Source organism: Meleagris gallopavo, chromosome 6, assembly GCF_905368555.1.
Source record: "Meleagris gallopavo chromosome 6, MGAL_WU_HG_1.1, whole genome shotgun sequence".
In the NCBI taxonomy this organism is placed as follows: domain Eukaryota; kingdom Metazoa; phylum Chordata; class Aves; order Galliformes; family Phasianidae; genus Meleagris; species Meleagris gallopavo.
In genome coordinates, this window is record NC_139409.1 from 16,177,579 (window position 1) to 16,192,994 (window position 15,416).

Below are 15,416 nucleotides of genomic sequence, written 5' to 3' on the forward strand. Positions count from 1 at the left end.
CAGCTGTGATAAGCATCTGAGCTATGAAAGGTCTGTATTTATTAGGTCACCTGGAGAAAGTTAAACCTGTCTGCATGTCACTAAAGTGACACAGTACTTGTTTTATTCAGCACTGCTCCACATCTTATGCAGATTGGAAGGATAAAGCCAGCCCCAGAATAAAGCAGGAAGAAAAAACAGGCAGGAGATCCAGTAATTGTCTGGGTTTTGCTGATGAGGGTGGAAGTAACCAGAAAAATGCAGGTAACTGGAACTACAGAATATGATAATAATAAATTAGCAGCTATTGACCTTCCTCTTCCCTGCAAAGGCTGCCCAGGAAATTTGTGTTAGTAGTGCTTCAGCAGCAGGGGGGTTCTGGGTGAAGACCCCACCTGTCTCACTGCTATGTGGAGCTGAATGGGTTCTTGGCTGTTCCGAAGTGCTTTGTACCATGAGAATTTCAATCTAAATATAGAAAATTCTCTTCTGGAGATTTTGTACTTGCAATGTCATTTAATACTTACAAGGATGAGCACTGTTATTCATCTGGTGGAAAAAAAAAATAATTGTTCATGATCAAGTTCCTTTCCTTCAGTTTTTGACCTCAAAAACTACATTGTGGCCTACTACATTTGTGCATCTGTTCTAACCCCAAATGATCCAAATGCTCACATTTGGTCCAAGGGGGCAGTCCTGGGATGCAAGCATTTTGTTTAGTTGAATGTATTTAGTAAGCAGATGCAACTTAGTGATTTGAGCCACAGGGAATATTGCTTATTCCAGGAACCTTGTACAGCGTGCCTTATGCATTTTTATAAATACAAACAAATTCACTTATGAACAACTTAACCTTGTAGATTTAATATTCATTAAAACTTTTGGCTTGAATGTCCCTTAAACTGCAGAATTTACATTTTTATTAAAATAAACAGCTTTGAAAATCTGAACATTTGTCACAGTTCACCATCCAGCTTTCCCACAGTCCCTCCCCTTCTGCGGATAGCAATATAATAGGATATTTTATCAGAGGAATAAGTAAATTCTCAGATGGATAAAGGCCATCTATCCACTGATGAAGGCAGACAAGCATTGCTATCTGTCATGAAGCCTTAAAATACACATCTCATGTTACAGGTATAAAATGACATAAGAAACTAATGAAGCTGAAGAAGGTGTATAAACAAGTGCAAACCACCAGAGTAATAAGATATAGACATGATTTGAAGAATAGCTGAAGCTCAACAAACTTTGCTATAGGGTAGAAAAACAAAAATGGCCCAAGAGGGAAATCTGAAGTAAAAACTTATCCTCTAAATGTGTGTGCATATATCACACCAAAACACAACGCAGGGAAGAAAACAAGAAAGCTCCTCCCTATTTAAAATAGAGCATCACTCATGTCTTCCTGCCTCACTTTAGCATGGCAGTCTGCAGCACAACACCTCAAGTCTTTATTTTACACAGTTGCCTAAGTCATGGCTTACAATGTTTAAGGTCAAGATAGGAGTTCAGTTGCAGCTTCGTGGTTGAATAGCACCCACTATTCCATTCTAAATGCCTCTACCTTTGAAAAGAGTAACCTGTCCAAAGATAGACTATGAGAACCATTGCTGACATTTTTTGCAAAAACAATTAGACATTATTAAAAAGCATTTAATTTTTGCACCTGTAAATTAAAGAGAAAGTTAAAATAGGGGCCTCGTGTTTAATCAAATTTTCTTAAATACCATGCCTAGTGCACAAAAGAATAAAGTGTTGTCATGTCAGACATTTATTGGGAGAAAAAAAAAATGAAGAAAATAAATCCTTCTTTTGTTAAGATCACATAACATCATTTTGTAAAAAATTAGATTTCTTTCTTTTCATCAAAATGAGGCCAAAGTCCTGGTTTCTTATGCAACTCAATACTATTTTCACTGTTGACTTACAAAGTGTTAGGACTTGGTTCAAAGAAATGTCTGACACTCTTTACATCTGTGTTAAAAAGGATACAAGCAGCACTTCCACGCACTTCATCATTGGGAAAATGCTGTATTATGACACGGCAGGGGTATAGAATAGTGACATGTTCCAAGATAAAGCAAAGTTAAGTGGCTGACTGGTAAACACTTTAAGTGCGATTGCATTCACAGGTGATAAGCTCTGGCATTCTTTCGTCTCCTGTAGAGCAACTTAAATTTATAGCAATGGTTAGGGAGGACTTTGTACTACTCTGCTGCTGATACGTTTTTATCCTACTCACTTGTTGAATTCATGAACCTTTAGCTGGTCAAACAGCTGTCAGGTTTGCCCTTGTCTTGGTTGTATATTGGGAACTCCACTGCCCATACTAACTGGAACATAAGTAACTTTGGAGTGTGTACTCTTAACTACAGAAGTTAAAAGGATGCTAATTACTAATAAGAATTTACTTATAATTTTAAAGCCATCCCCATCAACACTGGGAGGAATTAGAATTTTTGATAGACTCAATTGCACTTCTGGTAGCTTAAAATTCTACTCAGCAAAAATGTGCCCAACTTCGGTAAAACGTTTGACATAATACCTAATATAGTCTCAGATTTTACCCATAGCATACACTATGGAGCAACAATGAGTAAAAGAGCCAATGTGGAATTTTTACCAAATAAATGTATCTCTAGAGATGCTGTGACTAGGTCTCACAAGGACCTGAAACAAAATACCAGGAAAATGGTAAATGTGTAAATCTCTACCAGGCTTGGATATTTCTCTGGAAAATGTCCTTGAGAACATGAATAGGAGTTGTTTCTTGACAGTCCTGCTGACAAAAGAAAAATTCTTCCTATTTGTAAGGCTCAAAATTACCTGACTGACAAACATGAGAAGAATGTTGGTTGTTAGTCTGCTTATCTTTGGACATCATCACAGGTCTCAGCTGATGCGACAATATCATTTCATTTAATTTTTGCTGCAATGCTAAGTAGTCTTCAGATAATTTTGATATCTGAAAGATATAACACAGAATTTCTCATTATTATATAGATATATATATAAGATAACAAAGGATAAAATGGTGGACTGGAGAATGAATTTAGAACATACTGCTCCAGCTGCTACAGAGCAGGTCCCTACCACACTCATACTTGATACTGGTTCACTCAGGTGAGCAGGGGCTGCTTTGGTGACACTGGGATGCAAAACAGCTTCTGCAACAGGTACACTTTTCTGGACATGTTTAAGTTCATGGCATTGACACAACAACTTGCATTTTTGTTTACAGAGATGTTAAGGCCTTGCCTGGTCAATGTACATTTCAAACAAAGTCAGAGCTTCTGCATTTGGGTTAATAGTGACATAATTTTTTTCCCAGTTTTCTAACTTATTTTCCCCTTCTTTCTGAAAAAGGGTATTTCTCTTGCAGTCCCAAATATGCATTTCTATGCAATGCTCATTAAAAAAACATCAGTCTCAGCTGAGAGAATGAAGACCTGGTTCTACTGAAGCCAGTAAAATGACTTTGCCATTCTGTCATTGCTCAGCATGTTACATATAACATATTTCATTCATAAGCTTCTTACCTGCCGTGAAAAGGCTGCCAAATCACATGTCTCTTTTTCAGATCCTCCCTTCTGGGTCTTAGAGCCCTCAGCCTCTGTCACAGTGCTTTCCTTATTTTTTTTTGTTTGGGGATCTTTATTTTGAATGTGTACTGCTTCTGTTGAATCCTTTGCAGTGTTCTCTTGACTTTTGCAAGGTAATTTCCCTTCTTTTCTGAGTTGTCCTCTCCTTCTGTAACCCCGGTAATTGCTCTGAATAACCACTGCTGCTTTCTCTTTGTCCTCTAAACTTTGTTTTTCTGCTTCAGCTTGCTTCCGTGAACCTCTTAGAGACTCTTTTCTTACAATTCCTTTACATCCTCTAGGTATCATTTCTTGTTTCAGATGGTTTCTTTCCACGTCCTTGTTGGTCTCAGGCTGGACCACAGCAGATTCTTGATTTTGCCCATCTGCACTGAGTGTGTCTTGGTTAGCTTGCTCCTGCTGGGGACCAGGTTCAGCTGTGATTTTGACAAAAGCTTTGCTGGATGATTCTTTCGAGGATGCCTGTTCTTCACCTTCATCAGAATGCTCGACTGCAGGCCTCTGCTTCACAGAAGCTCTCTCTTCTTTAGTAGATATTACCTTTTGCTTCTGTACATTTCCTATGTCACCATTCCCAGTGTGCTCATTATTATTAAGAGCAACACCTTCTCCTTGGGTCTCCTCATTCTCTGCTTCTTCCAGTGTGACATCTTCAGCCGGCTGCAACTGTGCTTCAAGATATTCCACAACAGATAATTCTTCCTCTGCTATTTTTTTGCGTTCTTCCTTTATTTTTTTACGGGCTCTGTAGCCCCTGTAATTGCTTTGAACAACGATAGCTGCTTCTTCTTCTGTTTTAGGAAGGGCTAAATGTACAGCTCCGGCTGTACATTTTTCATTTTCTTGAAGTTCTTTGTCCTTTTCCTTTTCACTAGAGGATGCTGCATTCTCAGTTTCTTTCTTTCTAAGAGATTCTCTAAATGGAATAGAGTTTGGGGGGAAAATTACAGTTGAAGGAGATGAAAGATAATGACAGCTTTACAATTCCCGTTTGTGAACTACCATCCTGTAGCAAATGGCAATTTGCAACATGGTGAAAATTCAGTGCATACAGCTAGAATTAGGGCCACAGAGTTCCTGCCCACTGTGGACTCCTTTACAGCTGTTGTCTACCTCTCTGGACCACTCTACAGCTGCTGAAATGCTGTCACTGAAAACAAGGCTGTAATGCCACTTCAGACTGGGACTACCACCATGTTGCAGGGATGTTTACAATGTGATTCACCTCTCCTTACTTTCTGTTGTCTGATCTGAGCAAGTCATCTAGGTTCCTGCTCGTCATCTCCTATCTGTGCTTATCAGACACTGACTTAAGAAGATAGCAGTTCCTCGCAGATGCCTACTTCTTGCTCTTCTCTGAGCATTTTCTTGCAATGAGCCTGTTCCAAAAAGAGATCCACTTACAGGTTGTATTAACATTATAGTATCTCCTGGGCTTGAAAATACAAGAAAATCGCCTATGGACATTAAAAGAACTCAAAGTGAATATACATTACTATATATATCTCTAGAATAATTTGTTTCACTACATCACATGCAATTACTGAAAAGGGACACAGTGACATAAGAGACAGAAAATATTACTACCTCCTCCTTTTGAAGCTCTTCCTGTCCTTATATCCCCTGTAGTGAGATTGAATTGTTGTTGCTGCTTTGTTCCTTGCCTCATTTAGTTCTTTTCTCTTCTTCCTGAGTAAGTATCCTCTGGCAACTGATAGTAAATTATAATATAAACAACCTTAGGCAACAAACAATGATACCCCCAAAATTTCAGACACACGGTAACAGTATTCAAGAAGTAAACCAACAGTAAAAGAGAGAAATAAGGAAACACAGACTGGGGTGATAATTCTGGCTATGTTCAGCTGAAATTACTCTTTTTCAGAAAAATTGTTGAGATTTCAGAAAGCTGCAGCCATTCTATGTGAAGATACAACCAAGGTCTTTCTCAGTATTTTGCTGGACTAAAGAAAATAAAGGAAGACACAGAAAGAAACTTTGCTGCTGAAATACCTGCAGAACACTGTGCTCTATGCTTCATGTACCTGCTTTGCCTATTTCAGGCAATTGATGTGACTCAAGGTCCCTCATTTCCCAGTGAAATGCTTGACTATCACACTATAGAGAATACCAGTCTCTCTTTTGGCACAGACATGGAATTTAATTCCTTAGGTAAACATTCACTTGATCAGAGAAAAATCTGAAAATGTATAGCTCAGCAGTAAGAGTAGACCTAGCTCATAATCCTTTTGCTCAGTACTTTGTGAGAGGTGCAAGTTCAAGAGTCTCTGACATGCAGGCACCCTCACTATTATGCCAGCTGGTAGTTTAAGGGCTGGGATTCAACTCCAGGAGAAGGTGACGAAAGTGAGGTGTTTATATGAATGTATTAACAATTGTGCTTAGTCTCCAAGCTCTCATTAAAGTCAATGTCTAGTCACTAGAGGCTTGATGCACTTGCTGGCAAATGGCTATTGAGTGCCATCTGAAGTGCTTCAGGATGCCCAGGGCATCCACATGGAGCTGGTAAAAAGGACAACACAGATGGGGCTTTCTGGGAAGAGAAAAATGGGCATGCCACATGAATTAAAGCTAGAGGCCAGAACAGCTAACCTGAGACATCTCAAATATCTCTACAAAAGCATTTGGTGGTTTAGAAAAAAAATGAATTAAAATCTAGGTTCTGCTGACTATGAGGAATTCAGACATCTAGTCACTTTTAGGGTTCTACACTGAGGTGTCACATTCAGAAACTGTATCCCACTTGGGGTGTTGCTCCAAAAATTCCTGAAGTTGCAAATCATTTCCCAATGGAAACTGGCACACCTTCTACAGTGCAAAAATCTGCTAATCCCTGGCAAAAAAAAAAACAAGATAGTGTTTTGTCCAAATGTTTCTATTGCACTCCAACTCTAAATGCAGCATCAAGACTGCAGTGATAGAGGATTCAGGTGATTTAAACATCCTGAGGAGATGGTAGATATGGGAGCACTTACTCCTGCTCTGCTGAGTGTTTTGCACTACAAGGAAAGGTCAGGCTCATTTAAGAATGGAAAAGGAGGATAAGTAGTCTGTTCTAGCATGTTCATAAAACTTTATGCTAGATTTTGTTTTTCTTTTCTTGAGCGTTCCCTTCTCACAATTTAGATTAGCTTGGGCTCCTCTAGATGCCATGGATCAGTGTAAGAATCACTGTATGAAAGGGACATAAATTACTTACTGATAACTGGATATAAGTTAAAGGAACCAAAATACTTATTGGAAATGGTACAATTGGGTTTCATACTGCTACCTGACAAGGCTATTGAAAAGTGCAAATTATAAAGCACTCTGTATACTTCCTCAGTTTCTCGGACTTCCTGAGCAAATTCTCATTCTATTTCTATACAAAAAAAAGTCAATTGGAGATATATTAAATATATCAAGTAACACTGTCAGTGGACATGCCACATAAGCCAAGTATGCTCTCTTTAGACTTATGAATGTCTGATCTTTGAAGTTGGCTGAAACCTTTCTTTTGAGACAGTAGCTATCTCAACACTGTTTTCAAACCAGGAGTTTTGTATTGCTTTAAGAATAAATGGGAAAAAATTACTGTGCCATTAACAGATGCATCTGACAATGACTAAAACCAATACTAGTGTTGCTACATACTCACAAAGGCATACTGGAGATAGTTTAGATCTAGATAGCTCACTTTCTGGCAGCATTAGTTTATATTTGGGGTTACCACCTTTGTAATTACTGAAGGTGCACTGCAGATTTGAACCAACTTTTTTCAGACCTGTGCCTCTTTAGTTGTATAGCCACTCATTTCAGAGCTGCCTAGACACTACTGGCTTTGGGATGTCTCTGCAGGGATAGGGGAGAAAGAAATATAGGAAGAGAAAAAGGATGTCATATAGCATACAACTAGGTGCAAGGTGATAACTGCTGCTGAAGAGAAATACTACTTGACTAGCTCAGATTGAGCCCTGGCAAAAAAAAAGTCAGAGATGAGTGAAAGTACAGGTTGTCGTCTTCTCAAACGTAACAACCATTACTGATACGTAACAAAACCTATTCCTAGCAGAACAGCATGAGCACATACATTACATGCCGATCATGTCATATGGGGTTTCAGCAGCACCAGCTGCAATAATTAGATGTATCAGACTGGGAGTGAAAAGTCTTGCTATGGCATTTTGCCAGCCCACTTCATAGCTGTAGAACATGACTCTATGCTGCTTTGACGTACCAGTAGTGGAATACATCAATCTGCTTCAACCTCTGCATATAGCTATATGATGGATAAATTATACCTCAGAAAGTGTAAATGAGCATAGTCAGTAGTGTGCTTAGGTCAGAGCAAGGAATCTGGATCAACGTATTTTATTTCGGTAGAACATTAAAAACCAGGAAAGCAAACAATTCTTACTTGCTTGAAGTCTAATGATGTATTTTTCAATTTTTTGATTATGTTTTGCATTCTGGTATTCTTTACGAGCAACAAAACCCCTGTAAGCTGGAAAGAGATGTGAAAAAATAAAGAATTCATTAGGTACACAAAAGAGTTTAAGAACAAAAATAGTCTGGAAGGAATTACAGACCTCCATTAAAATATTTTTATAAAAATTTTGCAGGCTTTATCTTTCCAAAAACAGCAAACAAGCATAAGCACTATGAACCTACATTGAAATTACATTTTCTGGCAAGTTAAGTTACTATGAATGAAATGAATACAAAACAGAGGAGAATCAGAATGTACAGCAAGATGATGTATGAAATGTATTAAAAATTTCAGCTGATGTCTCCATCAACAATGTAATTGGTCTTATTATCTGGGATGTTTAATCCATTATATTTTTATTATTATATTACACAACCTTGACAGAGCGTGCTAGAATGTTATTAATAACGGTATCATTTACGCAATCACAGCCTTCCATTTAAAAAATTGTCTTTAAAGGTAATATTGATAAATGCAACTTCAGTAAGAAGACTGTCATAAGCTGCTCAAAAGAAATTTTTCTTCATAAGAGCAGAAATGAAGTATCAGACATTTTGTAAAATATAACAACAGTAAAACAGTAAAACCCACATCCGGCAAGCACAGCCATCTATCGGCTGCATACATGTGCCAACTTTAAGCAAATCTTCAAATGTTTTAAAGTTATTACCTGATTGTATTTTAATAGCACTTTGTTCCCTTTGTTCCTTTATCTTTTTGTATCTCCTTGAGCCCAGCCACCCTCTGACATAAGCTTGAATCAATATAATCCTATCAACTGTCTCTTTTCGCATTAAATTCAGCTGTTCCACGTGATAATATTTGAGAAATACCTTAAAAAGAGGAAGCAGACAAGCAGTAGTTTTAGTTACTATGGCTTACATAAACTGGCCCTCACAGTCCTGGTATTCACTCAATCCACTTAGAATCTACAAGTTACAAGTTGATGCCAGCAAACTTCTTACTTGTATTACCTAAAAGATCATTTTTGTTAAAGAATCTTGTTTGTTGCAGTACTATTTTACCTTACTCTCCCCTTCAACAAAGGTGATCCAAATCTGGAACTTTCAATCTCTTATTTCCAAGTTTAAATCTAAGGCATAGCTTATTAATAAAATTGATTTTATCAAGCATGAAGCTGATATCAGCTCCTACTGGCCAAAACCTTTTCTCCTCCCACTGTGAGTCTGGTTGCTCCAAGGAAGAAGAATGAGCGGACCCTTACTATCACATTTTTAGAAATACAATACAAGCAGCATCATTGGCTACATTGGTAAGGTAGACTGTGGGATCATTACAGTTGATCAGAATTTTAACACATTACTGGGTCAGGATTTCAGCCAGATACTAAGGAACAGTTCTGCAAAATGTTTTTTGTTTGCTTTGGTTTTGCTTTAGTACCAGAAGAGACCAAGAGCAACTCCAATCAAATGAGTAAAGAGATTGAGAAAATAAATTGCCTAGTAAATTAACAATAACGTGCTGCAATAATGCTGCTTTGGTATATGTACTGTATATATAAAACAACAGCAAATATGAAAGGTTACTTTAGTTTTTCCAAGAACCCAGTTGTCAAGGTGGGCTTTTTCCAAGATGGCAGCACAAGTTTCTGGGCTGACTGGAGGATCATCATTTGTTTTGTAACAGATGAGATAATACCTAAAGACATATAGATGATTATTTATTCCATTAACAGCAAGCAGTATTTGCAAATATATCTAAACCATCAATTTACATTAATAAAAACAGTTCCATGAAAGAAAACACAGCACTGAAAAAAACGAAGAGTACACCAAGAAGACTGCTGTGATTTATACATAGTACTGAGAAATTCAATTAAAAGCAGAAGAGTGACATACTGCAGACCCCGGAGGGATGTTTAATTCTATACCAACACTGGAAGGCTTTAAAAAGTGTGCAGCTCAAGCAGGGTTGTGTGCCAGTTATTTTTTGCTCTGACTGTTCTCTGTGAATTATTTCAGTGATAAAATAAAAGTATTTGTGAAGATTTTCTATCTAAATTAGTCTCCTTCATAGCTAGAAATGTCATGAAGATTTCATATCTTAATTCTTGTTCTAGACTATCTACCTTTCAGAGGGCTAACATTATGTGAGATGCATCCCAGCTCTAGTTACTTCCTTGGAAGTAACTCTGACTGGGAAAAGGGCTCAGAATGCTCATGCATGAAAACTATCCATACCATACAAATTCAGCTGGCAGGTAGAAGTGTTCTTGTATGTTCCAGGACTTTTTAGAATGCCTCATTACAAAATGAGTTGTACTTATCTTGTTTTTTTTTTTTTTTTTTTTTTTTAATTCAGAAAAATTATGTTTATATACTATGTGTGCTTCCTGACACTGCATTCTACTTTTTTTTTCTTTTTTTTTCTTCTTTTTTTTTCCTAGTTATTTAGCCTTCATATGCTAAGTATGGATCCTACCAGCTTTAGATGAAGGTAACAATTCCCACAGAGCATAATAAAAAAAGGAGAGAATGCTTTTTCCTGCATTATCACCACCAATTCCTACACCTACTCATTTTTTTTTCTTTCTTTTTGTACTATATAATGAATTGGTTTAATAACTAAAATAAATCTGCCAACATTCCAGGCCTATTGTAAGTCTCAAATAATAATAATAAAAAAACAGGGAGATACGTAGCTGTTAAAAATCTCTTTTTACGTAATGCTGTATCAGCTATGCTTGAGACCTGCACAGCCCCACTGCCATCAGAGTCATGCTCTTTGGAGAGCTTCCTCACTGTGGTCACTGATTTTCTTTCCTTTACCAGAGCAGTAAAGTTTTTGATAAAAAGTAGCAACTAAAAGCCACAGCACATCTTGGTGCGGTGATGACTACTTCTTCCATGCTGCACTCTTCCAAGACTGTAATAGTTCCAGCAATGCTTTTTCCAGAAGCTATGCTATTAAAATATCACTTTGTCCTTCCTCTCTCTCCTTGGGCACCAGCAGCACTCCATGGCTAGCTCTCTGTTTCTAGGGCACTATTACTTTTAAGTGCTTCTGTGTGAGTGATTGTTGCTTGCTTTTTCCCAGTCTTGCTCTCCATTTCAGAAATCTAAGTTCTGATTGAGGCAAATATTCAGGGTCTTTATTTGCAAAAGGTGACTACAAGCTAAGTACTCAGAATTCATTTTTTGAGGCAGTGGAAGAAGAGAGAGTTAATTATCTAATTATATAAAGTTATCACTATTCATTATCCTTCTTAACAAATGGCCAATACTTAGAAGTTGTATTTTAAACAGAGCTATGCACTTAATGAACTTCTTAGCCCCAAATGAGCAGTTCCAAATTATCAACAATCCCTGCCAAAAGCACATGTTGCACAGTGCTGGATGTCAGAAGCTAGAGAAACAGGGATGATTATCTTTCTCCAAATTCTCCACTCTAATTTGAAGCATTAAACTCCTAACCCTCGAATCTCTGAAGAAAACTTTCAGATTATAAGCAAGTCTATTTTTACCCAAATGCACAGGGAATCTGAAACACTCATCCTGAGATGCATAATCTTTCCCTACCAATCCAGAAGGGCTCTCAAATCTTGTGATTTATCTATTTTGTCATCCAGCCTGCAATCATCTTTGTAACAGAAAATGTCTCTGTATTTTTTTAAATACCATGCCAAAGTCATGCTTGTCAAACTCTGAGCAGCAATGACGCAAGAAAAAAAAACACTTCTTCACATCAATATTACCGTTTTATGAAGTTAGCAAAGAGTATGCGGTGCGAATAACCCTGTCTTCGAATCCTTGCTGTCTCCAGAATTCCTGTGTAACGCAGCTGAACGAGCACTTTTTCTTTATCAAACTTGTTTGCCTGCCGGTCGTTGTTTGGCTTGATGCACCGGACAAAATGAGGCTGGCCAACCACCATTTTGGATAACAAATCCATGAGAGAGTACTGAAAGAAAGTAACAAAATATCCAACACCAGGATGCTTAGAAAACTTCCACATAGTTCCAGGTGTAGCTGAAATTTTATTTCATATGATCAAGAACACATGAAACAGCATTCACATTTCACTAAAAGGGAACTTCAACAGTAGATGAAGTAAACGGCCCACCAACAATTCCAGCTTCGAAAAGATCAGCGTGTACTGATTGAGGGCCACACTGACCTCAAATGGGTATATCGTAGCCCATCCAGAGTATTCTCACTAAAACTGCAATAACTTATGGTACTGCCAATAACTGAACTCCTGCTTTGTTTTGGGAAGCAGCATTATCTTTAATCGCAGTTCTAAAAATTGATCTGTTTCTTGCAAGCTCCCTGATGACCAGTGCATGTAACAGCAGCTGGTGGGCTGGGTTGGCCACATTCGTATCAAGCTGTACATTTAGCAGAAACAAAGCACTGTTTGCTAGAGCATAAATGAATTCTATGTACAGCTGCAGAAAAGGGAAGAGTTAAATGAGGAATATTTCCAAGGACATCCCACTCATTCTCACGAAAGGCACAAGTAGTTGACTGCACATTTTATGCCTAATGCGGAAGACAGGGAACAAATAAGTGTTTGGAGCAAGTGCATCAGGCTTGCTGTGTGCATCAGTGACTGAGATGTTAGTGACAGTGTGGCTGTTAAAGGTGTTAAATGCTGTCAGATCTGATGGAAGGGCAGTGTCCCTGAAAGCCTCTTCCCAGCCATCACTGGTCTAATATATGACAGAAACTCTCCTTGTACTTCTTTATTTTTCTTGGAATCTTGTTAGGTAACTGCAACCTTTGTTTGTTTCTTTTTTGTTTGTTTGTTTGTTTTTGTTTTTAACCTATTGTCAACTATTTGAAGATCTTTATTCATCCAAAAAGAAAGTCTTAAGGATGGGAAGTGGAAGAGCAACAAGCCAGTAAATATCACCATCCCTGCATTAAACTGGAAGAAACTAAAGTCACCCCAGAAGAGGGGTTGCTTAATCTACTCTGATATAGCACGTTCTCTTTGTTGTATAGGCTGATGGTGACACTACAGCTGCCCTGCCAGGAGTAAAACTTTGAGAAGGGTAAAACTAAAAATGCACAAAATCAATCCAAAGTTGCATTTTTCACTCCTCACCAGGATGCCAGGCTAGCAGAGAGGGTGCTACTTGCAGCTCCTCATGCCAACTGCGGTGAATATGGCTGCAAAAAAACCCTTGGTTTGTATTTCATAGCATTGCTTTGTAGGAAGATCTTATTAAGACACAAATGAACAGGCTCATTCCTCAAGATTTAACCTGACTCCACAGAAGAAGGCAGCCAGGATGTCATGCAGTTCAGCAGTAGGTTAGGCACACGAGACTGGTGGAGGATGTCGAGAGCCATATGCTTCCTATTAAAATGTGCAACTTCATTCTGGATAAATGCTGTACAACGCAGCAAAGTGCTTAATTAGTTTTATTACTAGTGTGGCAATGGAACACAGACAAATAGGACAGGCTAATAGATAAACTTTTTTCTACTCAGCCTGGGAGGCAGATGGTTTTCTGTCACCCAGGGATTTCTGCTTAAGAGCAAACCACTGATGAGCTGAGTTTTCATTTGAGAGCATTAGCTAGCATGATCTGAGCAGTGATTTCCAGTAAAAGGAAAGTGCAAATATAATAACTCATCCATGGCTTCTGTTGCTAGATTTGTTGGTAATGCACTGAATCACAGACATGAGCTTTGAAGTAGATTCAATACATTTTTCCATCCAGAATATAAATGTACAATCCAGCTTTGAACCACCATGATACTTCGGCTTGAATAATCCTTGGTAGACCAAAAAGCTGTGTAATCGCATTTACTAACAAAGAGATCCTGCTTCTTACTGTTCTCTGTCTCAGATGTAAATGAACTCTTACAGGTCATAAACATTACCAGGGCCACCTTCACATTTTTGCTGCGAGCTAGGAGTTATGAGGAGTTGGAGCCTCAGAGCTGTGCACTCCGTGCATGACTTTGGAGGAAAGAATGTCCTTCACAGATATTTTCTATGACAGAATCAGCACAGCACAGCCACTGCTTGAGAAAGGAAAAAGCACTGCTGAAGAAGCCAAAAGGATGGACCCAAAACAGCCTGTGTGTCCATCAAAATCTTCCTCTGTACCTCCTGCTCCAAATTAGCTTTGCCTTTTTACTTTTTAAGGAAATGCTATACAACCGGTCTTCTCTTATGTCCCTTAGGAAAAAGCAGGCAAATGAAAGATGATTCATACAGAGAAGCATCATGACAGAAATATGGCTGTGTATTTGAGTAATATTAGATGGAACATCACAGTCTCCTTTAGATATTTGTACTGCACAAACTGCTCAAATTGACCATTGTTGACTCTAAGTTAACAGGTGTATTTCAAAAGATGAAAGAATAAATACTTATTCTACTCTAAAAAAACAGGTGAAAAAATCTGTTATCTTACTCTGAAATAAGAAGCGACTGTTTGTGTTTTCATACTGGTTGTCTCTCTTGGATGATGTCCAGTATCTCCTGATTCATTCTGTATAGATGAAGAAAGAAAATAACACTTTTTATCTATGTTGAGCCTACAGTGCCCTTTCCAAAGCCTCAACCAACCACTTCTTTGAGAACATCAATTTAAAAAAAAGTACTAAAAACTGGAAAAGTTACCGTATGATTACTAGCACAAAGTAGTTACACCAATACAATACATTACTTTGCTGCACAATACACAAACATTCACACACAGAGGACACAATATGAGAACAGAACATCTAAATAACTGCCACAAATACCCCGACAATGTCTGAGAACCTGTTATTGTGGACCACTGCTAGTGTGGTCATTCTCTATAGAACATGACCGTACTTCACACCAAATTACTAATTTTTATTTTTTTTTCTGAAGCTTTTATAAAACTATAGCGAGAAAGAAGGGAATGTTAGTTTTTTTACCTCACGGAAGGAATATGAATTGCACAACACAAAGATATCCAGCTAAACAGAAAAGAAAATAGGAGAGGGAGAAAAACCATCGAAGGGGTTACTTGCTTACTTTTAGTACCAATGACAGTATTGCCTTTGTAGTTTAACTTAAGATTCAGTGAGGAATCATGACATCAGCTTTCTTACCTTTGTACGACTGATTGATTTCTGGGGGGTCCACATCTGGTAACTGATTGTAGTTTTGCTTTTACTGTGTGCTAGGTTACCTATGGGAAGATCAAAGAATGTCACCTACCAAAATGCTTAGATCTCATCTAGACTAAAAAATATGTTGAACCACCTTATTCAGTATAATCATATGATTATAAAAGATGTTGACTTTTTCTGTGTATGCTGTCATTTCTCTTTGCACCCTTGAGATGGAACAAGCTCTGAAGAAATTGCATGAGGATGGAACAAGACTGA

General features: G+C 38.0%; 1 protein-coding gene across 1 annotated transcript in view; it reads right to left on the bottom strand.

The window, feature by feature from the left end:
• MYO3A (myosin IIIA) overlaps window positions 1-15,416 on the bottom strand; it is a 97,135-nt gene that overhangs the window by 9,767 nt on the left and 71,952 nt on the right. Inside the window, exons 22-30 of the mRNA XM_085227227.1 lie at window positions 15,138-15,217; window positions 14,468-14,545; window positions 11,789-11,994; window positions 9,621-9,732; window positions 8,744-8,906; window positions 8,002-8,088; window positions 5,172-5,295; window positions 3,522-4,500; window positions 2,809-2,947 (exon numbers count right to left, since the gene is read on the bottom strand). Of these exons, the coding sequence (XP_085083353.1) occupies window positions 2,809-2,947; window positions 3,522-4,500; window positions 5,172-5,295; window positions 8,002-8,088; window positions 8,744-8,906; window positions 9,621-9,732; window positions 11,789-11,994; window positions 14,468-14,545; window positions 15,138-15,217 (1,968 nt within the window). The remainder of the gene's footprint in view (window positions 1-2,808; window positions 2,948-3,521; window positions 4,501-5,171; window positions 5,296-8,001; window positions 8,089-8,743; window positions 8,907-9,620; window positions 9,733-11,788; window positions 11,995-14,467; window positions 14,546-15,137; window positions 15,218-15,416) is intronic.